The sequence below is a fragment of the Vulpes vulpes genome, chromosome 10 (assembly GCF_048418805.1).
Source record: "Vulpes vulpes isolate BD-2025 chromosome 10, VulVul3, whole genome shotgun sequence".
NCBI lineage: Eukaryota > Metazoa > Chordata > Mammalia > Carnivora > Canidae > Vulpes > Vulpes vulpes.
In genome coordinates, this window is record NC_132789.1 from 13,533,365 (window position 1) to 13,556,808 (window position 23,444).

The following is a 23,444-nucleotide window of genomic DNA, read 5'->3' on the forward strand; positions in this document are numbered from 1 at the left end:
CATCAATGCACTGTTTGTAGTAGCAAAAAAAAAAAAAAAAAAAAAAGGTAATAAGCAAAGAGTCCTCAGCAGGGGATTAATAACATTATTGTAATCCATAAAATTGACATCATGTGGTCATTAAAATTATTATAGGCCTACATGTAACATAAGAGGATGTCCATTACAGGATTGTTTTCAAGAGGAAAAAGTGCTCTCATTTCTGCCTGGAAAGCATGAGGAAGAGAAAAAATATGAGGGCTGATCTCTGGGTTGTAGGATGTTAATTATTATTATTATTACTTTCATCTTTACATATTCCTGAATTTGAAATATTTCATTTTTAGCCTGAATTCTTTAAAACACAGTAATAAAAATTATACTGAGAGTTCTATAATTGCCACCCTTCCACCTGAGGGGCTCACTGACCCTCATGTGGTCTCTGCTTACGCTGTACCCCCACTGGGCTGCAGATGTTGGACTGTGCACTGAACACCAGGCTTCACTCCCGCTGATGCCTCAGAACCCACATGACCCCACTTTCCAGATGAAGGGCTTGGGACTCTGAAGAGATGACTACCCAAAGCCATGCTGTTCACAAGTAGTTCTTCGCTGCGACGCAGAATTCTCTGCTGTCCTTGAGGGAATGAGCAAGACCAAATAAGCAACATCTCTGCATGTTTACAATTTATCTGTTAATCTCAATGATGGGAAAAGGCTTTGCTTATAGATTGTGCCACCTGTCCCCATAGCTCCTTTGCAGCCACACCAACTGACACACTTCCCAGAGGCCCCAAGTCGGCTTTCAGGAACATGCTGACCCTTGAAAACTCTGCTCTAAAGTCCTATCCCCCACTTCCATGCCAGCCCCACATCACTAGGCCTAGGGCCACCTCTCCTGTGTACCTGCCCGTCTCAGTACTTCCTGTATACTCTGCTGTTTCCTTCCCTGTTATGACAGGTATTTGTCACTCCAGCAATGAGCAAGGCAATAAAGATGCAGAATTGGGGGGAAATGCTTTGAGTTACCTTTAGCCCCAACACTCAATATTTGGTGACTTTTTTGCCCCTTCTTCGATCCTTCCCTAAAATCTCAGCATGTAACACATACTTTGCTAAACTCTGGACAAGAAAAACTAAGATGAGGTCCCTAATTCTAGAAACCCTCAGTCGAGGAAACCAGAAACCACCCAGAGAGTGCAGAGCAGGGAAGGGTTCTGGGTTGGAAGGCTGGGGAAGCTGAGTGATGGTCCAGGTCCTTCAATGGCTTTATTTATGTAGTTGGTAGCATTTTGAGTTTCCAAAACAGTGAACACGCCTCTAAATTGACCTAAGTAAAACAAAAAAACAAAAATAAAAACAAACCCCACAAATAAAAACATATTCCAGGGCCAAATGAATTATCGACCCAATTTGGCTATTGATATTACCTCTCCTTTCTATTGGCCTGGATAACTGAAATCTATGAGCTCTTGGTCGGTGGGGGGGGGGGGGGGGGGGGGGGGATGATTATGGATGAGTCAGCAGTACGGTTGGCGAGAGAGAGGCAGTGGGAAGGACAGAGGATCTGAAGCCGGAGATGAAGTTCTTGTTCTGGTTCTGTTGTTAAATCTCAGTGAGGATTCTGGAAGTCACTTTACTTCTCACAACTTCCTCCTGTACGAGGTGGGAACACAAGTAAGCTTAACTCTATGACATGGTTGTAGATACTGTTTGTAAAAGCACTGAAAATGCAGAATGTACTCATCAATAATTCAAGTAGGAAGTAAAGAGGCAGGGGTTCGTCTTTGATATAAAGTCATTTTCACATTAAATCTCTGTTACATTGCTCAAAAGTTCAAATAAGCTCCAAGGAGAGGCTGATACCAGTGACAACTCACATGAGACAAACACATACCAGACTCGAATTACCAAAAAAGAATGAGATGGTAAAACATCCAGACACGCACATTTCTTTCACATACAAAGTTTGATTTAGCACCATGAATGCACATAGAATCCAAAAAGTCCAATGCAAACTAAATAGATTTTTTGGGGAAAAAAATAGTAAAAAAACAACTGCCACAAAGCCCTCGGAGATGGCTTATTTAAGGAGGACAAACCCCTTTGGGAAGAAAGGTTTAACAAGTAATAGGAGAAAATCATGAGGAATTACTGCTACATACTGCAGAAACATACTGGAAGGCAAACATGGTCCAAAGAAAAACCCTACTGAAAAAAAATGTCAAACGTGGATTGTAAAACTAGTACCTGGCTCCAAGGTCAACAGCTTGAACAATCAAAAAATGAAAAAGACCTGGCCTGATCCCAGGATTAGTAAGGGGCTTGCTCCAGAAAAGAGCTGTGTGTCCATGTCTCCTGAGAGCAAAGAGCCTTAGTACTTGAGGGGCAGAATGTCTTGATCAGAGGACCAAATACTCTTGACCTTGAGCCTGAGAGATTCGATGTTGAGCACGTGGACCCACAACTGACATGCCCAGTGTTCATGGGCTTGCCCCACTGAGGGTAGGAGTGACTCACTTATAGCAGCACCTTGACAGAAACTTGGGCCTTCTTCTTCAAAGGTCATAAGGAAACTGAAGGTCTGAACCTGTTATATGTCCCAATGCTGAAAGCAATGAAGGATGACTGCCTACAGCCAGTTATTAGGTGTCTCTTCACCTAGGAATTGCCATAACAGCAGGTTTCCATGACAGGAGAAGGGAGAAGGCTCCCAGGGTACCATGGCTGAGCAGATCACAATCATTTCAACAGTGGCATTGGAAATGAGAAAATCCTCCGGAACAGGGAGTTGGAATTTCTGGTTCAGAGGATGCGCACATGCAGGTAATGCAAACACATTCAAAACCATGATGAGAAAACCTGTGGGCAGCTGGTGCCACCTGCAAGGGGGCTGGTAGAGGGCCGGAACGGAATAGTATCTTTGAGTTGTTGACAATTTTAGATGTCAGAATATAGTGTCCAGGGCCCACTCCTGAAGGAGCTTTTAAAACAAAACCCAAACAACTACCTTGGGAGAACATGCATATTCAATTTTATCAGGGTAAAGGGATGACTTCACTCAGGAAACCCAGGGACACAAGAAAACAACAACAATTTCCTTGAATATATTTGACTATTAAGGCAAGATATCTTCCTATATAAACCATTATCATGTTCCCACTACTCCAAAGAAGTCCAATAAATAAATTTACAGTGAAGGGCTCGAGGAGTCTGCAACAGTAGAAGTGCCCCAGAGCACCAGCACCTCCACAGGCTCGCCTGTAGTTTGTTCTTGAATGTGATGCACTGGTGTTTTCAAGCTGCTTCACAGAATAGTTCCACAGGGTAGAGCCCAGTGGTGACTGAGGCCAAAGAGTATAGCACAAGAGGCGGTCAAAGCCAAGGCTTCCATGCGATGCCTCTCTTCTTCTACGCGGACTAGAGAACGCTGGAGGGTAGCTTCAGGCCACAAGTTCTCCTGTGGCACCTGGTCGCCCGTGTGTTGTCTGCTGTGCCTGTCACGCGGGGAAGAGCTCAGGAGGGCTCTCTCCATAGCAGTACTTGGCTATGGGGTCCCTATAGGTGTTCTCATGCTGCACGCTCTGTTGGCAAAAGGGAAGATAAGAGCGCCATGAGAGAGAGCAGAGGCTCACATACCTCCCTTGTGGGATGGTAGAGGTCAAACCCAGGACTGTGGGCCAGCACACCCTGCAGGAGCCTGGCACAGCTATCTCCAAATGCCACCAAGAGACACCAGGCACTTGTTTGAAACAAAGGTGGATGCTCAACACCAAATGCCAACAACAAGCATGCAAATGGACAGAACATCACTGCATGACAATGGTTTCTTTTAATGTCAAAAGTGAGTTTTGTTCGTTTTTTAAAACAACCTAGCTACAACTTGGGCAACTCAAGACAACTATTTTCTCAGATGATGTTAAATTAGATTAAAATCCAGAGACTGTTTTGCTCCCAACTTCTGTGCTCCAAAGAAATTCAGTTCCTGGTACTGAACCCTGCAGAGATGAAGGAGACGCCACGTCAAGGCGTTCTCATGAAGTTTTATGTACCTTGAGGTCTGGCACACAAGCCAAATCCCACAATACCACACAAGCCTCATTTGGTTAAGTAAATGGAACGTGGGATTTAACAAAGACAACCATCCCTGACGGCTAATTTTTCAGCCATTTGTTTTCATAACAAGCAACTTGAGTTTTTGGCTAGTCTGGAGTTCACTAATTAGCCCAAGACCAATGCTTAACATCTAAATTGTTAAGTATTAATCCAATTTATGGACATGCAGCAAATCTTTTTTGGGATACCACAATCAAAACAAACTAGGAACTGGGAACTCTTGCTTTACAATAAAAAGATAAAGTCAGAAAGGTTAACATCTTCCCTCAAGATTGGAAATGGTGTCTGGGTTTTATCAGTTGAGGAAAGACAATACTCCGCCTTTTCTAGCATTTCTCAGAATGAGAGACTCTGAATCAAAATGAGTCATGTGTTCGGCCTTCTTCCCCATCTCCTTTAAAGCCCATTCAAGTGGAAAGCTCTTCCAGCAACACAAGACCATCAGGAATTTCTTCATGTTTTCAAATGTTCATTATAATCCCTGAAGTATTTACCCCGTGATTCTGAATGCTCTGAGAGCAGACCAGAGGTGCACAAAGCAGCATAAAATCAAAAAATGGGCTAACAGGTATCTGGCAAAAAGTGCAAGAGGCACAGAGAATGACAAACGAGTCTGCTATCTCAGATGAAGCCAGTACAGTCTTGGGAGACACCATGAACAGAAGGCAGAAGAAGCACACTTGTACACTACACACAGCTGGCGGTCTTAAAACTGAGAGCCCCGACGACCACCGGACCGCAGAAGTGGAGAGCTGAGGGAGCAGAGTGATGCAAAGGCCCAGACATGCAGACACTTGCAGGGCTAGGGGCAGCGCTGAGTGCCCGAAGAGCAAAGCATTTACTGACAATATGCTTATGAGTACTGAGAGCTTGACCACCCACAGATTTATTCGCCTATTTTTAAATGCCCACCTGCCCCCATCCTCTTGAATCCTAAAATAAACCACAACTCTGTTCCACAACAAATGACTACTTCCTTTAAACAAGTGGTTGCTGGAAAGCCTTAGTCATGTTTCAGAGATGTGGAGGAGAGAACTGCTCTCAGGAACTGGACTGTTAGGACTCCCCCAGACTTAGAAATAATTGTACGCTTCCACTTGAAGTGTGGATATGCCACTCAGATAGGGGAGATGCAAGCTGATTAGACCCTGATTTAATATAAAGATTTTACTTTCCCAGCATGTACAAATCTCATAGTGACATTCTAAATACCATCACTCTACCAAACAAAAAAAATTTTTTTAACCAAACAAAATTTGACACAGCTTTGCTTAAATCTCTTCTCTGTTATTATCCCACTAAGTGGCCCCCACTGCATATTTCCGAGTTTTCTTCTCCACCCTGACTCCTACCCGCCCATCCCCCAGCCAGCGGCATCACAGCTTATTTATTTATTTATTATTTTTTATTTATTTATTTTTGCATCACAGCTTCTGACCTGGGATGAGGTCCTGCATTTGGCCAGACACAATTCAAAGTGATCTTCGACGGCCATGAAGAGGTTCTGGAATGCCACGGCTGCGCGGTTGAGGAAGCGCTCCAGGAGAAGTTGCTATGGAAACAAAAGTTAGCACCTGTAATAAATTCCAGACTCAGCAGCACAGGGTAACCTTGGATATTTCTCCTAAATTAAGACCCTGCTGATATGGAAGAGGGGGGCAGAGAGAAGGAGAGAGCAAGCTCAAATGAGCACAAGCCTGATACCCTATCCATCAGAGAGCTGATGAGCAACACAATGGCCCCTCCCGCAAATGAGCCACCCATGTCAGCAGGAAGCACTCCCTTCCTTGTTGACGCTGCCTCACAGCAGCAATCTCTGCCATCTACACAGTTCCCTTCTCAGCCCTACCTTCCAGAGACTCTTGTGTGGAGACTTCGATGCTCACCATCCAATAAAGGCATAGAGAAAGGACATGGAGGTGGCGGCAACCGCCCATACCTTGCTGGGCTGCAGGCAGCAGGACACACAGTACTCATAGGCACCACAGCAGCCATGGGGCAAGCAGCCATCACAGCGGTACTGCTTCGTGCCGGGGACGTTGACATTACAGCAGCCGTTCACCAGCAAATCCTTTCTTTCACAAATGTATCCTGGAAGTCAGAGACTCACCTGAGTAACAAGCCAGCAGTCCTCCCACCTCTCTACCGGGTGATCACACACGAAGCAGCAATACAAATGCTGCACACAAAGAACAGAGAGAAAGAACGTGGAGTGTGGAACATGCCAAGCACCAGAGGGCCAGGAGTCAGACACGTGACCAGGACTTGCTTTCTGCATGCCGTAGTGTACAGGCAACATGGGCTCCCATGTGATGGGTAGGCTACATGTTCTCATCTACCTAAAATGACCTTCTGCTCTGTTGGCATGTGTTTGATTTAATCACCATATCAAGTCATGCTTAACCAACACACTGAAGAAAAATGGTATTGTTTTCAAAAAAAAAAGGAAAAGGAAAATAGAAAAAACCAAAGGTTTCATTCCTGAAAGTGATATCCATCTAGATTTAAAAGCCAACCAACCAACCCTCCAATCTTTACAAATATCTTTGAAATGCTTGGCATTTATTTGGAAGATTTCTGAAAAAGAAATAGTCACGCTGAACCTTCATAAGTTGATTTAGGCTGTAAGTATATAGGCCAGGAATTCTCAGAATCTGGGAATGCAAGTTCTCTAATACCCAAGGGAGAAAAATCCTAATTCCCTCCACTCCTTATAAATCCCTCTGTAAACACATTGCCTCCAACCTAGTCAAACCGAAACCCAACTCAAGTAAAGACTCTCCTCATAAAAACTACTTTATTGTTCAGAGCTGCTAAACAGACATTTTTCTACAACCTTCTGGGAGTGGGACAGAAAAATGTAAGAAGTGCATGAGGGACACCACACAGCTCTTGGGAAACTCCCAGGTGCATGCATGGGCCCACAGGTGCAGAGCAGCTGTTGCCAGCATCATTCCATTCCAAATACCCCAGCTTCTTAATCCTCAAAGGATGAGACTTGGTGAAGTATAAAGTTGTTTTCAGAAATTACTCTGGAAAACAAAGTCTGTGCAAAAGCAGGTGGCACCAGTAAAATAACAATGGAAGAGATGCAGAGGGCCCTCAGTTAACACCTGGAAAACCAGGGCCTGGAAAGAACCAGACCCCAGTTACCTAAGAACAGATGATGTTAAAGTTAGATTAAGCTCCAGAGCATGTACTTAAAACTAAGAGAGGACTACTCAAATGCCATAATATATGCTTCTGGGATTCTTTTTTAACTACTTTGACTCATTTTCTTCACAGGGATTATATAAACCAATACAAATCCAAAGAAGCCGGCACTGTTTCTCAAAATTCAGCCCCAAATGATACACTGCAATCTTATCACCTGTCAGGAGATGGAAAATATAACATGACCTAAACTTCACTTGTTGAAATTATCTTTCAGTCTCTTTTTCTTTTCTCTATCCTATCCCATCATCTACCTTTGTGCCCCTCCTTTGGTGCCCTGGTTCTCACTATTTAGCCTTGAAACCACAGGGCTTTCTGATTTCTGGTAAGAGAGTGCATTAGGATTTCTCCTCTTGCATCGTAAATTCTACTCATGCCAATGTTGTTTCCAACAACGAGTTCAGTAAGATGACAACCTCAGAGTGTGTCTCGACTGACTAGGAAATTAACTTCTAACCTTGGAAAAGTTTGTCATTCTAATTGGTTGTCTTATTTAATAACTGTTACCCTGGCAACATTCGTGGTGGGGTAGCATCTGCTTATGCAAAGGCATCAATTACTGCAAGTTTTCTTTATGAAATTGTTTATTTCCTCTCATGGTCATGGAGGTACAATACAACCTATGGCCCTAGGATTTTTTATTAATGGATTCTTGGAACTTTCTACTTAAGAAGTCTGAGAGGCTTTGTCTCACTTGAATTAATCAGAGGAAAATTATTCTTGTGTTAGCTAAAACAAAAGAAAATGAAGGTCACTTGTAACCTAGTATTAACTATTAAAGTCAAAGCATATGATTTCATGTTTTCTCACTGGGTGTCATGGAAACAAAACAGTTTCTAAGAAAAAAAGGACTGAACTCCCAAGTTCTGTCTCAGCCCTAGATCTCCCCACTGACCAGCTGTATCATCTTATGGAAGTAAATTTCCTTTGTCAAACTTTGTTTAAAAAACAAGAGGCTATTTGCAATACTATTTGCTTTTCTAACATGATCTTCAAGACAGAATCTGGCACTGGCATCACTGCTGGCTTGTCACTCCATCTTTGTGTAAAATTTTCCAGTTCCTCTACCTTAGGTGGGTATATTTCCTCTGATCCCTTCCCTTAATTCTAAGTAATCTCATCTGGTCTGATGCCTTTGAAGTCTCTTTGGGAAAGTTGGGGGTTTTTTTGTGTGGTTTCTGTTCGTTTGTGTTTTGCTGGGAATGCAACTTTTCTTGAAAAGAACAGTAAATGAACTCTTGTTTCATTTTACAGATAGCATGCCTGCATTTTGTTCAGTCATCATGTATGGCTGAATATTCTAATTCAAGGTTGACCTGTGTTGATTCCAGTACTGCCACATTCACAATCCGTTTGTGCTGAGACTCTGAAATGAGCAAAATTTACTCCTACAAACAAACCAATCAGATTATTTGCAAACCACCAGTTGAAAAAAGAAAAAAGAGTCTGCAAAAACTATCAGGGAACTCTGAAGACTGTTTAGACAGTTGACATTAAGGGATAGTGCTACCCTATTGGTGTGATAATGCTGCCCTGATCATGGTTTATGAGTCCTTGTCATTGTAGGTGAGTTCCTGAGCCTCTTGGTGCCTGTGTCTTCACCTATAAAGTGCCAAGAGCAATGCCTATGTTGTAGGACTATTGTAAAAATCAGAGATATTCCAGGAGAGGTTTTAGCCTAGTGCCCAGCACGCAGATAAGAGCTCAATTGTGCATTCATGGAAGTTCCTCTTCAGGAAGACTGGGCCAGCCTTCAAATGGTGAGATCTCAACCAGCTAATCCAACCACCTCAACAGCACAGGAATCGCCTTTCTTCCAGACTAAAAGGAGGCAAGAAAACTCTGGGAGAAAAGGATACAGACAGACAGGCTGCCGTTTTCACTGTAAGAGTAACACATGTTGAGTGTGTTTATCATTTGGGCACCTAGGTATCTCAAGTCAGTTAAGCGTCCAACTTGATTTTGGCACAAGTCAGGATCTCAGAGTTGTGGAATCAAGCCCTGTGTTGGGCTCCACACTCAGTGGGGAGTCTGATTCTCTCTCTCTCTTCCTCTGCCCCTCCCCCTGCTCATGTACATATGTGCACAAGCACTCTTTCTCTTTCTCTCTCTAAAATAAGTAAATAGGGCACTGGGTGGCTCAGTTGGTTAAACATCTGTCTTTGGCTCAGGTCATGATCCCAGAGTCCTGGGATCGAGTTCCACATTGGGCTCCCTCCTCAGTAGGGAGTCTGCTTCTCACTCTCCCCTTCTCCCCGCTTGTGAGCTCTCTGTCTCTCTCTGTCTCTCAAATAAAATCTTTTAAAAAATAAGTAAATTATCAATAATAAAAATGAATGTGTTTATTATTCATTCATCACCTAGTCAGTCAGTTAACAAGCACATTTCCTAAGCGCCAGAACCGTGTGGCTATTATGCAGGCCACCAAGGAGGAACACTAGCTACCCTATAGAATTCACCACTAAAATAAGACAACACTGGCAAGGTCTGAACATCCTGCGGCCAGGAAGAGATGGGTAGGAACTAGCTAGCACAGGGGCTGGCTCATGACCAACTGCTGAAACCATGAGCACAAGGAGCTTCAAAGACAGAATCATCACACTAAACTTCTCTGACAGTGAAGGGAGCCTTGAATGACAAGTAAGGTATGAAAGACAGAGATGTGAGAAATGCTGGGAAATGCACTGTATAAAACCACAGCAATGGACTCCCACTATAGCCCTTCACTGGCTGCAGAGAAGAGGGGAGCCAGCCCTACCTAGCTCATCCGTGATGAGGTGCTTCCCTTGAATGGAGTTCCGGCACTGGTTGCCAGGCCGACTGCTGTTCCCCAGGTGAAATTGCACCTTCCACGGAATGGGCTGGTCGTGGTCTTGAACCTGGAGGAGATTCCGATCTCTCACTGCTCTTTCCTCCTACAAAGAGACCACAAATGGGAAGGTTAAAGTATCCTTTCTTGCATTCCCAGCCAAAGCTGTAATTTAAAATGCAACATAGGGCAGCCCGGGTGGCTCAGAGGTTTAGCGCTGTCTTCAGCCCCTGGCCTGATCCTGGAGACCCGGGACTGAGTCCCACATCAGGCTCCCTGCATGGAGCCTGCTTCTCCCTCCGCCTGTGTCTCTGCCTCTCTCTCTCTGTGTGTCTCTCGTGAATAAATAAATAAAATCTTAAAAAAGATGCAAAATAAACCTGTAGGAAAAATAACAAATTAAAGCTATGCTTCAAAAGTGGCTTACTTTTACATCAATGGCCTTTGGATTCGATGCATTTTGTAAATGTGTATGAAAACATTAATTTCACACAAAACTTAGGAGAGAAAAAGTTCTAAACTTTTTCTTTCTGATGGTTAATCATTTAAAATACTTTCTTATAATAAAACAAATACATTACTGAATAGAATATAACATTTGAAAACACCTTTAAAATAGAAGAAGAAACTTCAAAGGAATTTTGCAACTGTCATTTCAGACAATATCTGGACTCATCTGAAGCACAAGTGAGAGTGATCTCATTTGCTGTTATGAGTACTTCAGGGATAAGTAAGCTTAGGGGAATAATGAATTGAGAGGTTAGTTTTAGGAGCATGAAGAAGCATGTTAACTTGCAAATTTCTCCTTTTTTTCTTAAGATAGACTTCCAGCCAGCCCTTAACCTACACATGCAAAGGGCCATGCTGCTCCAGAGGCAAGCACTTATGCTTTTCTCCTAGCCTCCAAACTGCAGCCAAGCTTTCAAAACTGCTTTTCCTATATTATTGCAGAAACTAAGGGGGAAGGTGCCTAACTACCAGAAAACAAGCCAAGCATGAGACAGCCATCTTCTGAATCCTTCAAGCTGCTGTTGGAAAACACCACAATCATCAAGACTCTCTCCCAAAGACTTTTTATATGTTTTAAACATCCTACCTTTTCAATAGAATTCTTGGCTTTTACCATTAAGAATGACCTGTGATGTGTCACCAGCAAAAGGGATTAGCCTTGAAAGTTTGATGGCAAAGGATATATACTTTAAAACAATGAAACAGAGCTTCACGGTTACTAATATTTCCTTAGGTAAGCAACCTAGGAAGAGCTATTAATATTTAAGATATACATATCCACATATACTTTGGGCACAGCAAACATATTTTTTAGCTTTTTTTTATAGAAAGTACTAATGTGTAAGGATGAACCAGGATGTTTACTATAGCACTGCTAATATGGTAGGAAAAACCTGGAAACCCAACAGAGAAATGACTGAACAACACTGGTATAGCTATGGCTATTATAAAAATCCCAGATGAGAGTGATATGTATTTATCTAGCATGGCTCTTAAACCCTGCCTTGGACATTATGTACGACTTTTTTTATTTATGTATTTATTTTTAAGATTTTATTTATTCATGAGAGACAGAGAGAGAGAGAGAGAGAGAGAGAGAAGCAGAGACACAGGCAGAGGGAGAAGCAGGCTCCACGCAGGGAGCCTGATGTGGGACTCAATCCCAGGTCTCCAGGATCACACCCTGGGCTGAAGGCGGTGCTAAACCTCTGAGCCACCCGGGCTCATGTACACTCATGTACAACTTTAAAACCAACTCTTGATTTCTGAGTCCAACTTCAGACTTAGTAAAAATCTCTCTGGATGAGACCTGGGAATTACTATTGTTAAAGTACCTGAATGATTTTAATACACAGAGCACTGTGTGTAGACTACTGGATGGATGTCCACAATACATTAAGTGAAAAAAAAAAAAAAAAAGCACTGTGTGTAGACCACTGGATGGATGTCCATAATACATTAAGTGAAAAAAAAAAAGTTACAAAATGATGTGCATATTATCACACAGTATGATAACAATTATAATAACATACACATACACGTTTGTAAGAACTGAAATAAAAGTATGGAAAGATATTCTACAGACTATTAACGTAGAAGGGATAAGGTCTTCTGCCATCTTTGGCAAATTAATATTTTTATTAATATTTTTAAATTAAAATAAAAACATGAGTGTTATTAACAAGACACTGAGGAGGTATCTATGTGAACTCTGTACTAGCCTTGAAACTTTTAAATCTGTAATTGTTCTAAAATAAAAATGTTACTTAAAAAAAGCATGATTAACAACATTAAAGATAAAAAATTGCTCACAATCCCATTGCTTAAATAAAACTATCAATTTTTATTTATTAACTTCTAACCTTTGACCCCAGCATTTAGAATACAAATTCCCTGCATTCAGCTCTTGACACTAATTGGATGGTAAACCATTCAAGTACCTACCTTATCTTGATAATAACATTTTCAAGGCTATCTAATCATCTATCATGCTGATGTGCTATAATTCATTAAACACTCTACAGAACGTTGACCCATACCAAGTTTTTGTTATCATAGATAGCAATTACAATAAAAACAGAGGTTTTGGGGGCGCCTGAGTGGCTCAGTTGGTGGAGTGTCGGCCCTCGGCCCAGATCATGATCTCAGGGTCCTAGGACTGAGTCCCACATTGGGCTCCCTGCTCAGCAGGGAGTCTGCTTTTCCCTCTCTCTCTGCCTCTCCTCAGCACTCAGGTTTTCTCTGTTAAATGAATAAATAAAATCTTTTAAAAAATAAAAACAGAAGTTTTGTTTATTCCCTTGAATGACTTGTAATAATAATTATTAGAAACAGTCATTGCTGTATAGTGCCAAATAATTTCCTTGGAGTTCTACGTGCCATTCAGGGTATTACCAGCATTTACGTAACAGTGTTTACAATTTCAACACCACTGCACCAGTACTGGAGTTTGTTTTTTAATTTACCAAGTGTGAAGTAGTCACATTTAGTGGCTTTAATTTTTATTCTGTCCTTCCTTTGGTTTCATTTACAGGGAGGAACTGGCACTGGCAGAAACCGGGTAGGTCATACAAAAACAGCATCTGTGTTCCTTGGTTGGCGCAAGAAGAGGGGCTAAGTGCAGAAGCCTTGGGAATATGGGACGAATCACTTTGGTGGACGCAGCTTGACTACCTGTAAATTTATACTCCTCTGCTCTGCTGGGACCCTATCAGTTAACTGCAGAATCAAGCGATGTGCAAATGAAATTGAGCTTCAAATGCTGCCCTAGATAAATTCATAGCCATAAAGATCAGTAAGAGCTGGTCAAAGTACCCTGGATCTCACAATGAGGCTAAAAGTACTCCTACCACTACTCTCAAACTGTCCTGTTATCTCTTCCCAAAAGAAAACAGAAGTTCACAGATAAGTGCATCCCAGAAGGGCTTCTTCCACATAACTCTGCTCCTGGTAAACAGGGAGGCTAGTCTTCCAGCACTTAAACTTGTTTTCAAATATGAATATTCAAGACCTTGCCAAGAGGATTTGGTAAGACTTGTACAATCAAAAAAGACTGTACAAGAGATAGAGTGAGACAAGTAGCAAATGTCACGAATTAGCATACGTTTGCTTTTCTGAGGGTCCAGTCTCACCAACAGTGTAGTGAAGGGGCGCTGAGGGGATTCCTTCCATGGTTTTAAACCCTTTCCAAACTGACCTACCCTATTAGGTTGTCTTCATTCTAGGCTTTTGTACATATACACGTGCATGCACATGTGTGTGAGTGCCTGCATGTATGTTTCCCCCCACAAAGGTATCAAGTCCTCACAATGCATTAAAGATATATAGACAAGGGGAGCCAGTACTCTATTCTCAGAATCCCCAGAGTAATCGATAAAGAAGTGTGTACAAAAATCAGTGCAATCAACCACAACAGACATCCACACAGGGTGCACGGGGGTACAAAAAGTGGAAACAAAAAGGAGCAAAACAAGCAGAAAAACATGAGACCTTTCTTCATCAATTATAAAGCACTATAGTAATGTTTTCATTCCTAGTATATGGTACTTAACCTTATTCTAAAAGGAGTATTTCAATAGCTGCCCCATCTGTTTTCCAGGGGCTACGACAAGGGTCAAATGAGATAAATGTCCCATGGCTGGTGAATTACGGGTCATGTTCTGTACCCTGGGCCGTACTTGACAAACTTTCTGAAAAATACACATACCTTGGTGATCCAAACAAAGCAAAACAAAAACATATTAGCAATTCTCTTATGATTTGTTAACACTTCAGAAATATCTAACTCACACATTTAATCCACTGCAATTTACATAGTTATTTTAAAAGCTAAAGATGTTAATATATTTTCAGTGAGTTATGCCAAGAGTCCTGAGACTTTCAAGGACTGCTCCACCTGAACGTGAGAACATTTATTTACACGAGAGGACTCTAAGGACCCTCTGACTCCAAGACTGGGATTTCTTCCGTCTCAGCTTAGATGCCCCACAGGGGTAGGCCCACCCTGCTGCTCTGTCACAACACCTTGCTGTTTCCTTCCTTTGGTACATAAATTGTCATCTGAAATCATTCTGGCCACTCTCCATTTCTGCCCCCTTATTCTCTGGCAGATTATAGGCTCTTGGAGAGTGAGACCTCATCTGCTTTGCCCCCCACTGTGTCTCCACCACCTAGCAGACAGGACCTAGCCCATGGCGGAGGTTCACTAAACATTTGTTAAGTAAAAGTGCTCAAGACAGTTGGCACCCGTTCCTCTCCCCCAACGGCATCCCCACCACTGTCATTAATTTCTCCTGCGCTCCCATCTCTACAATTTCAACTATCCCCCAAAGCATTAATTAACATGAAAACCAAAGAAAAGAGGAATTCAAAGCAACAGAGGATAATCAGCTAGTCTCCAGGCACAGCAGCTGCATCTGCTCCAAGTTCAGAGTTTCTCCAAAGCAAAGCATGGGACCCTACCTAGCCTTACAACTTTTCACGGCCTCTTCTCAATTCAATCCCAACACACACACACACACCAGGGCCCCGAACACTCCATACAATATCTCCGTCTCACAGAAAGAGAAATTGAGGCTAGGCAAAATAGGTCAAACTCACCTCTAGTCGAACAGCTCAGGGGTGATGGATAACCAGAATTGCAGCAGGGAGCAGAGCAAAAGGAGCAAACTCAAATGTATATGAACAGCATCAGCCAGAATGGGCTCTGAGTTGTGGGTCCCAAGGACCTTTCTTATTCTTTATATTGAGAATCTTGATATGTGGGTTTATAAGGATCACGGCTATTGATATTTATCACATTGGAAATTAAAAAAATAAATTCTTAAAATACTTAAATTATCTATTCAACTAAAAATAATAGACCTATTATATGTTAACAGGGTTTTTTTGTCTGTGAAAAAAATGTTCTTCAAAAAACAAATTTGGTGAGAAAATACTTCTACTTTTCTGCAAATCTTAAAATCTAATCAAATAAAATCAAATATTAAAATCTGGCTGAAGGGAAGACAGCTGGATTCTATCTCCCTCTGCAGTTCACCTGTTGCTATAGGTTGTTTGGGCTGACGCATATGAGGAAAATCTACCTCACACAGATGTGTAGTTGAAATGGAAGGGATATTCTTTTTTTTTTTTTTTTTTAAGATTATTTATTTATTCATGAGAGACAGAGAGAGAGAAAGAGAGAGAGAGAGAAGCAGAGACACAGGCAGAGGGAGAAGCAGGCTCCATGCAGGGAGCCCGATGTGGGACTCGATCCCAGGACTCCAGGATCACACCCCAGGCTGAAGGCAGGTGCTCAACTGCTGAGCCACCCAGGGATCCCTGGAAGGGATATTCTAATGGCTTTTTCTTTTCTTTTCTTTTTTAAGACTTATTTATTTATTCATCAGAGACATAGAAAGAAGTAAAGACACAGGCAGAGAGAGAAGCAGGCTCCACACCTGATGTGGGATGTGATCCCAGGATCCCGGGATCACGCCCTGAGCCAAAGGCAGATGCTCAACTGCTGAGCCACCCAGGCGTCCCCTAATGGCTTTTTCAAATAATTACAGATAATGTTCTTTGGTACTACATCAAAACTTGACAAGTGTAGTTTCTTAAAAGTTCATTGTCAATGGTGTAGCCACTTTGGAAGACAGTCTGGCAGTTCCTCAAAAAGTTAAACATGGGTTACCACATGACCCATCAATTCTACTCCTAGGACTATACCCCAAGAGAACTAAAAACATATTTCCATATAAAACCTGGTACACCAACGTTCATAGCAGCATTTATTAATAACCAAAAGGTAAAAACAAGCCAAATGTCCACCAACTGATGAACAAAAAACCAAAATGCAGTAGATGGATACAAGAGAATATTATCCACATATAAAATGAAGTACTAATCAATGCTACAACATGGATAAACCTTGAAAACACTGGCTTCAAACTGAAAGAAGAGTACATACTATATGATTCCTTAATATGAAATGTCCAAAACAGCAAATCCACAGAGACAGAGAGTTGACTAGGGGCTGCCAAGAGCTGATGGGCAGGGCTAGAGACGTTACAGCTAAAGCGTTTCTTAATGTTTATTAGGCTGCTGGAGGGATCAAACCCAGAGAAATCTGCCAACAGTTTTAGGAGAATCACAATCACCCCTCCCCAATCAATCATGGCCATTGATCACAGGTTTTTAAAAAAGACAACACTAATTTTAAAATAAATACACAAGATGCATGAGAGTACTTAAAAGATGGTTGTAGGGAAGGTCACAGAGTAGACAGCATCTGAGTCAAGACATAAAAAATTAGTTGGAGAAGAAAGGAGAAGTCATCCCAATTCAAAAGACTCAGGGCTCACTTGTTCAAACCATACTTAAGCATCCATTAAATACCTGGCAGTATTCTAGGGGTGAGATTCCATGAACAACACAGACAAGGTCCCTGTTCTTAAAAACATTACTGCCTAGAAGGGAGAGGGAAGGAAGACAGATAAACGAGTTTATGAACAAGAAATGTTCAGTTAGTGATTCCTAGTACAAAGAAAATAAGACAGGTCCACAGGCAAGGAATCTTAATTTAGACTGTGTCACCCACTGTGGCCTGAGGCAGTAACAGTTCACCTGGCCTGAAAGGATAAAAAAGACTCAACTCACCATGCAGTGAACCTGGAATAGAGTCTGAAGTTTTATCGGAGTGCAACAGACACCCAAAGAAGAATTATACCTAGGGGAGAACTGTGACATTTTTTTCTTCCAGATTATCACCCCTATTAACACTGGGTAGAGAAGAGACTGTTGGACAAGAAAGGAAGCAGAGACCTGGGGCACCTGGGTGGCTCAGTCGGTTGAGCATCGGACTCTTGGTATCGACTCAGGTCATGATCTCAGGGCCATGGGATTGAACCCCACATCGGGCTCCACACTGAGCACAGAGTCAGCTTCAGATTCTCTCCCCGCCTCTCCCTCTGTTCCTACCTCTGCTTGTGTGCTAGCTCTTGTGAGCTCTCTCTCTTTAAAAAAAAGAAAGAAAAGAAAAAGAAGCAGAGACCTGCTGGTGGGCTACTGTAGTAGTCCAGACAATGTAGCCTGACCTCGGGAAGCACCAGGAACCCAGTGACAATGAGGACAAAATAACAGAATAAGGATACACTGTGGAGGCAGAGGCAATGTTTTGGATGTGGGGAGTGAGAAAAAGAAGGAAGTTATTTGTGGCTCCTCTACCTGGTGAACAGCAATGCCACTGAGTGAGCCTGGGAAGACTAAAGAGGAACTGTTGGTGATGGAAAATCAGGAGTCCTGTTTTTTGTTTTTAAAGATTTTATTTATTCATGAAAGACACAGAGAGAGAGAGAGAGAGAGAGAGGCAGAGACAAAGGCAGAGGGAGAAGCAGGCTCCATGCAGGGAGCCCGATGTGGGACTCCATCCCAGGACTCCAGAATCACGCCCTGGGCCAAAGGCAGGCACTTAACCACTGAGCCACTCAGGCGTCCCAAGAGTCCTGTTTTGGCCAAGAATGAGAAACCTATGACACATTCAAAAAGACGTCAAGCAGGCAACTAAATAGAAGAATTGGGGGTTTTCTGGATAGATCTAGGCTAAAATTACAAATCTGGGTATCAAGAGCACACAGCTAGAATTTAAACAATGGCCCAAAAATCGCCTGGGTCAGGTAGGGAGGAATACAGATATCTGAGTCCTGGCTCACTAGAATACTCAGAGGTCTGCCAGACTGAGAAGGAAAAACACGTGACAACAAGCAGGTATCTGTGAGGTTGCAGAAAACACCAGTCCCAGAAGCACTTAGTTCTTGAATGTCATGGACACATCCTAAGGTAAGCGGTGGGGTACAGCTCCGCATCTTCCCCTTCTGCAGCTCCTCCACTGATCCTATTAAACTAAGGTGACCACGTAGTTTATGTTCATTAATATATTTTACTTATGATCGTGATCCTTGAGACCATCAGAGCAACAGCATAAACCGGTATTGCACCCACACACTTTGGGTATGTTCACCCTAAAAACTCAAAAGGCGGGATCCCTGGGTGGCGCAGCGGTTTAGCGCCTGCCTTTGGCCCAGGGCGCGATCCTGGAGACCCCGGATTGAATCCCACGTCAGGCTCCCGGTGCATGGAGCCTGCTTCTCCCTCTGCCTGTGTCTCTGCCCCTCTCTCTCTCTCTCTCTCTCTATGTGACTATCATACATAAATAAATAAAATTTAAAAAAAAAAACTCAAAAGGCTCAAACCCGACTCCTAAACAAACTTCCAACGCTTTGGTCACATTTCCCACATTGCCTTTTCTTCCAGAAATTCTCACATGGGAGAAAAACTAAGTGGATGGGGAGGTGACCAGAGATTTCCATGCGGGACGCCGGGGTGGCTCCGTGGTTGCGCAGCTAGCTGCCTTGGGCTCGGATCAGGGTCGTGATCCGGGGTCCCGGGATGGAGTCCCGCATCCGGCTCCCTGCAGGGAGCTTGCATCTCTCTCTGCCCGTCTCTGCCTCTATGTCTCCCATGAATAAATAAATAAAAATCTTAAAAAAAAAAAAAAAAGAGGAAAAGAGAAAAGAAAATTTCATGCAACCAAGTTATGCACAGAAAGGGTACCTCACGGGCCCTGCTGGGTCTCCCAGCTGGGTCACCGAGCCCCCAAAGTAAACGCAGGCCAGGCACGCCAGCGCCGGCCTGGCAGCTTGGCCACCCACACCTCCGACCCGCCGAGCCTCAGTTTCCCCCGCTGCCATCTGGGGACGCCCGCTCCCCAAGACTGCCCGCAGGGCGACGCAAGAAACGCACGCGCCCTCTACGCTCAGGGGCCGGCAGGTAGAAGGCACACGGAGGCAGTAAGGTCGGCAGCCCCGGCCAGGGGCCCGGAGACCTGGGTTCGAGTCCCCCCGGGGCCCCCGGCCGGGCAGCGCCTTCTAGCTCCGGCACCAACGGAACGGGCAGGTCTGGGTTCCGGCGCACCGGCCCCTCGGACACACCCGCAGCGCGGCCGCAGAGGCGGCTCCCCCCACCCCGGAGGAGAGCCGGGCGGCGGCGGGCGGGCGGCGGGCGGCGGGCGGGCGGCCACTCACCTGCTTGAAGGTGCTGCTGAGGAAGTAGACGAGCGACAGCCCGAAGACCAGGGCGAGCACCCACCTCTTCCGGAGGAGCCGGCGCCACACCATGGCCGCCAGGTTCACCATGCCGGCGCGGACGCGGGGCGCGGCGGCCGGGGCGCGGAGCGGGGCAGGCCCGGAGCCCGGGCGGCATGGCCCCTAGGCGGCCCGCAGCCCCATCCCCCGCGGCGGGCGCCGGCCCCCCGGCCTCCAGCCCAGCCAGCTCCCGGCAGCCTCCCCGCGCCGCCCCACGTGACCCCGCGCTCCACGCCCCGCCTCCGCTCGGCTCGCGTCGCCCACCTGCCTCGCTCGGCCCCTCCCCATTGGTCCCTGAGAAGCGGCCGCCTCCTATTGGCTGAGCCCCGGAAAGGGGGCGGGCGATCGCGCGCGCACCGCGGGAGGAGCCGCGCCGCGGTCTTAGCGCCGGGCCGCGGCCACCTGCGAGAAAACCCGACCGGAGGCCGGAAGCACTCGGAAGTCACGTGCTCCCCGGGCCGCGCGAGTGATTGGCTTGGGAGGACGCGAATGATGCCGCCGTGATTGCTGAACTGTCCGGGCAGGTAAAAAAGAGAAGGCGCTTTTTCCCTCCAGAACGGTCCGTGTCGTCGCCTGCCCTTGCGGCCCTAGGGCGTTTTGTGCTGAGCGTTGGTTGCGGGGATGAGAGATGCTCGCGGCTTTGTTCCGCACGCGCACCTGCCGGCTGCGCCCCCGCCGGGCGAGGAACGCGGGAGATGCTCTTGCGTGCATTTCGGTGCAGTCGGGTTACGGCCTGGGGGCGCAACTTAAAACAAAGCGTGCATTGAAAAGTCTCAGGGTAATTCTTCACGGGGATGTGGTACGATGAGTGGAGCAGAGGCTTAAGGGGCGTTTCATTCAGTCATTCGGAGGCATTTTACGTGCAAAATTTTATTCCTGAATTCAGTAATGGAATAATTGTGTATCGCCTGCTCCCAACAGTGAACCTGAAGCCCCTCGAAAGCGAGCATCTGAAAGTAGAATCTTGGGCATGTGGTCTAGGAAGCTGTGTCAGATTTGAGATTTGTATTTTGGGGAGGCTGTATTTTATTTTCCCCAAGGATCTGCAAGTGATGGGGAGTCCTTGGGAGGGGGCGTTAAGGTGACCTTGCATGTTCCTGAAAAATATTTACATAATGAGCTTTCCTTCATGATGTGAAAATGGTGCTCCTGACCCGTTTCTTAACAGATTTTCCCAAAGAGAAGAGAGGTTTAGCCAGTGAATTATCTCTAATCAGTGGTCCTAGTAATGCCAGTGCTGTCCCTAGAAGAAGGTGGTCAGGATTAGGAAATCATTCAACAACCAATTATGATGTCCTTAACTAAAAGATACCATCTTTGGTCCTGTTACCAAAAAAAAAAAAAAAAAAAAAAAAAAATTCAAGTCTCAATCTATTCATGGAAAGTTTACAGCTTTTATTTTCTAGGGTGAAAGTTTAGGGAAGGAGGAAGGGATATACAAAAGGCAACTGAGACCCACAGATAGGTATTGAATAAATTGTTGAATATTTATTTGTTGAATGCAACTCTGTGCGGGGCAGTGTTCTGGATGCTGATGTACAAGAGTGAGCCAGACATAGGATCCCTGCTTCTGTGGCATTTACATTCTAAAGGATCATAAATAAGCAAACATGTAAGTAAATAAGTAATATAAATAAAACAGGGCAACATATGGTGAGTCAGGAGGATGTGAGGAGAAGGCTTCTGGGAGGAGGTGACATTTGACCTGAGGGAGCTACACAGAAGGAACAGCATTCAAGGAACAGAGAACAGCAAGTACAAAGGCCCTGAGGCAGAGACAAGCCCACATGTTTGAAAATCAAAAAGACCAGTGAGGCCGGTGGGGAGGAGTTAAAGGAAGAGTAGAGAGAAATGAGATTGGACACAGGTGAAGCTGCTTTGGGCAGAACCTGTAAGCAATGAACAGAGTTTGGATTTTATTCTGGTTATAATCAAGCCATTAGAGGGCCTAATACATATTTTCTGTGTTCCCCAATCAGGACTCATAGTTTGACAATAGGACAAAATATGTTAATACAGTATCCTCAGGAGTCCTAAAGAGGGATCATTGAGAGGCTAGCCAGATGTAAGGAGCAGATAGGACCATGTGCTTAGAGCTACCCACAATGCCCTAAGACATTCTCAGGTTCAAGCTATCCCACAGATTGTTCCCTGAAGTGTTCTGTTCCCTCCAGGGTTTGGAGGCTGATAAGCTCTGGTGACCTGTGCACCTTCTGGAGGAAGAGGAGGGAGAGGCCTACTTTCTCTAGACTCTCGTGGTCACAACCCCATCCGAGCCCTGAAGGCCCACCTCAGGCATCATCAACATGGAGTTCTGAAGTCCATGTGGCTCCTCACAGTGAACCAGGTGACATGTCTCCATGAGAATTCACATCCTTATTACCCACTTTATTAAACCTGAGGGCTCTTAGGTAGCTTTGGGTTTCAGTCGCTCTATACCCCCAGCCTCCCAGTTTATAGATGGAGAATCTGAAGCCACAGAGAAGTAACTGATTGGTCCAAGGTCACATGGAAGGTTAGGAGTAGCATCAATGCCAAAACCACGCCTTGTACTCTCATCCTCCAGCACCAGCACCTCTTTACCGCACATTTCACTGCTGCCTGTCACACGAGGACTTCCTCCACTTCTTGGCCTCAACATCCTCATCCACCAAATGGGGTAATAACACTTTCCTCACTGGGACTGAATGTTGAATTAAGGGTTGGATGACCTAACAGTTGCAAGCAGGGTTTGCAGAATGTCAGAGAGCTCTGGGGATGCGAGGTAGGAGTAATAATACTTGTTTACAGTTGCCTTGGCAGTCCAGCCAGCAATGGGAATGTTGAGAGACTCTGGCTCATGCCCTCTGTTGACTTTCAGGTCTTAAGGAAAATGCAGAGGCGCCACAGCAGTAACACGGATAACGGTCCACCTGAAAGGTAGGTAGGACCTCTCCTGGTTTCATTCCATCTGGAGGCTCTGGGCTTCAGATGGTCTGCAGCAATCCAAATCTCGATCCAATGAGACCTGCCTCTCAGAGTTACTTGTGAGATGAGCAAAGGAGATCTGGTTGGAAACAGCTTTGCCCAGTGATGGCATATAGTCCTCAATGCACAGCAGCTTGCTATTGCATTTAGGGTAATTCCTAAAGCCTGTGAGACAGGCAATCCACCTGACTCATTGCATCAATAATCGTTCCCACAGATTTTACCTTACAGAGGTGAGTGAGGACATAGAGAAGCTAATGGCACTGAAAGATTTTTGTTACTTACACTTCCCAAGAGAGTGGGGCACACCTTACTAGACAGGGCCTCACGGGGAAGCAGGAGGCAGTCTAGTCAGGAGGCAGAAAGAAACAGGGAGAAAGCAGAGGCCACAGCTTTTATTGTGTGGCAGGGGAAAACACTCAGGATTGGTTTGTGTGAAAAATGTCAGTGGGCTCAGGCTATAGGGGTGTTCTCGAGTTTTCTGGTACCTGGCCCTGGGGGGCTTAGGGCAGGGGCAACTTTTGCTGGGTGTGTCAGAGTCAGATAAGGAAGTGGTTGGGGATATAAACAACTTTGACTGTTAATTTGGTCCTCTCATTAGCAGATGCCTAAGAGACAAATAGAAAAATCTGCGAAAACACTCATGTGCTAGAATTACTGTCTAGTGAAGGCCAGGAGAGTACACACCATGGAGGTCTGTTCCCAGACTGTGACGCTGCCTGTGCTGG

The 23,444-nt window shown here is 44.6% G+C and overlaps 2 protein-coding genes across 18 annotated transcripts in view; one reads left to right on the plus strand and one right to left on the minus strand.

Moving 5' to 3' along the window:
• Positions 1 to 1,223: 1,223 nt before the first annotated feature.
• Positions 1,224 to 19,962, minus strand: SPRING1 (SREBF pathway regulator in golgi 1). 4 transcript variants are annotated; one of them, XM_072722920.1, is made up of 5 exons: positions 19,754 to 19,919; positions 10,067 to 10,223; positions 6,035 to 6,186; positions 5,534 to 5,647; positions 1,224 to 3,563 (listed from the first exon to the last, which is right to left on the minus strand). In XM_072722920.1, exons 1-5 carry the CDS (start codon positions 19,865 to 19,867, stop codon positions 3,480 to 3,482), a joined length of 621 nt encoding a protein of 206 aa, XP_072579021.1. In that variant the 5' UTR covers positions 19,868 to 19,919; the 3' UTR covers positions 1,224 to 3,479. The 4 variants fall into 4 exon arrangements, with proteins under 4 accessions (XP_072579021.1, XP_072579024.1, XP_072579023.1 ...); XM_072722923.1 differs by having other exon boundaries at positions 1,461 to 1,635; XM_072722922.1 differs by having other exon boundaries at positions 1,746 to 3,563; positions 19,690 to 19,962.
• A 101-nt stretch (positions 19,963 to 20,063) lies between these two features.
• RNFT2 (ring finger protein, transmembrane 2) overlaps positions 20,064 to 23,444 on the plus strand; it is a 76,997-nt gene continuing 73,616 nt past the window's right edge. For 5 of the 14 annotated variants that reach the window (XM_072722906.1, XM_072722918.1, XM_072722919.1 and 2 more), the window contains exons 1-4: positions 20,141 to 20,273; positions 21,924 to 22,096; positions 22,316 to 22,408; positions 22,610 to 22,668. In XM_072722906.1, the coding sequence (XP_072579007.1) occupies positions 22,073 to 22,096; positions 22,316 to 22,408; positions 22,610 to 22,668 (176 nt within the window). In that variant the 5' untranslated portion in view covers positions 20,141 to 20,273; positions 21,924 to 22,072. Of the gene's footprint in view, positions 20,274 to 21,923; positions 22,097 to 22,315; positions 22,409 to 22,609; positions 22,669 to 23,444 lie in introns of all 14 variants that reach the window. The other 9 variants (XM_072722912.1, XM_072722916.1, XM_072722915.1 and 6 more) reach the window with 5 other exon arrangements.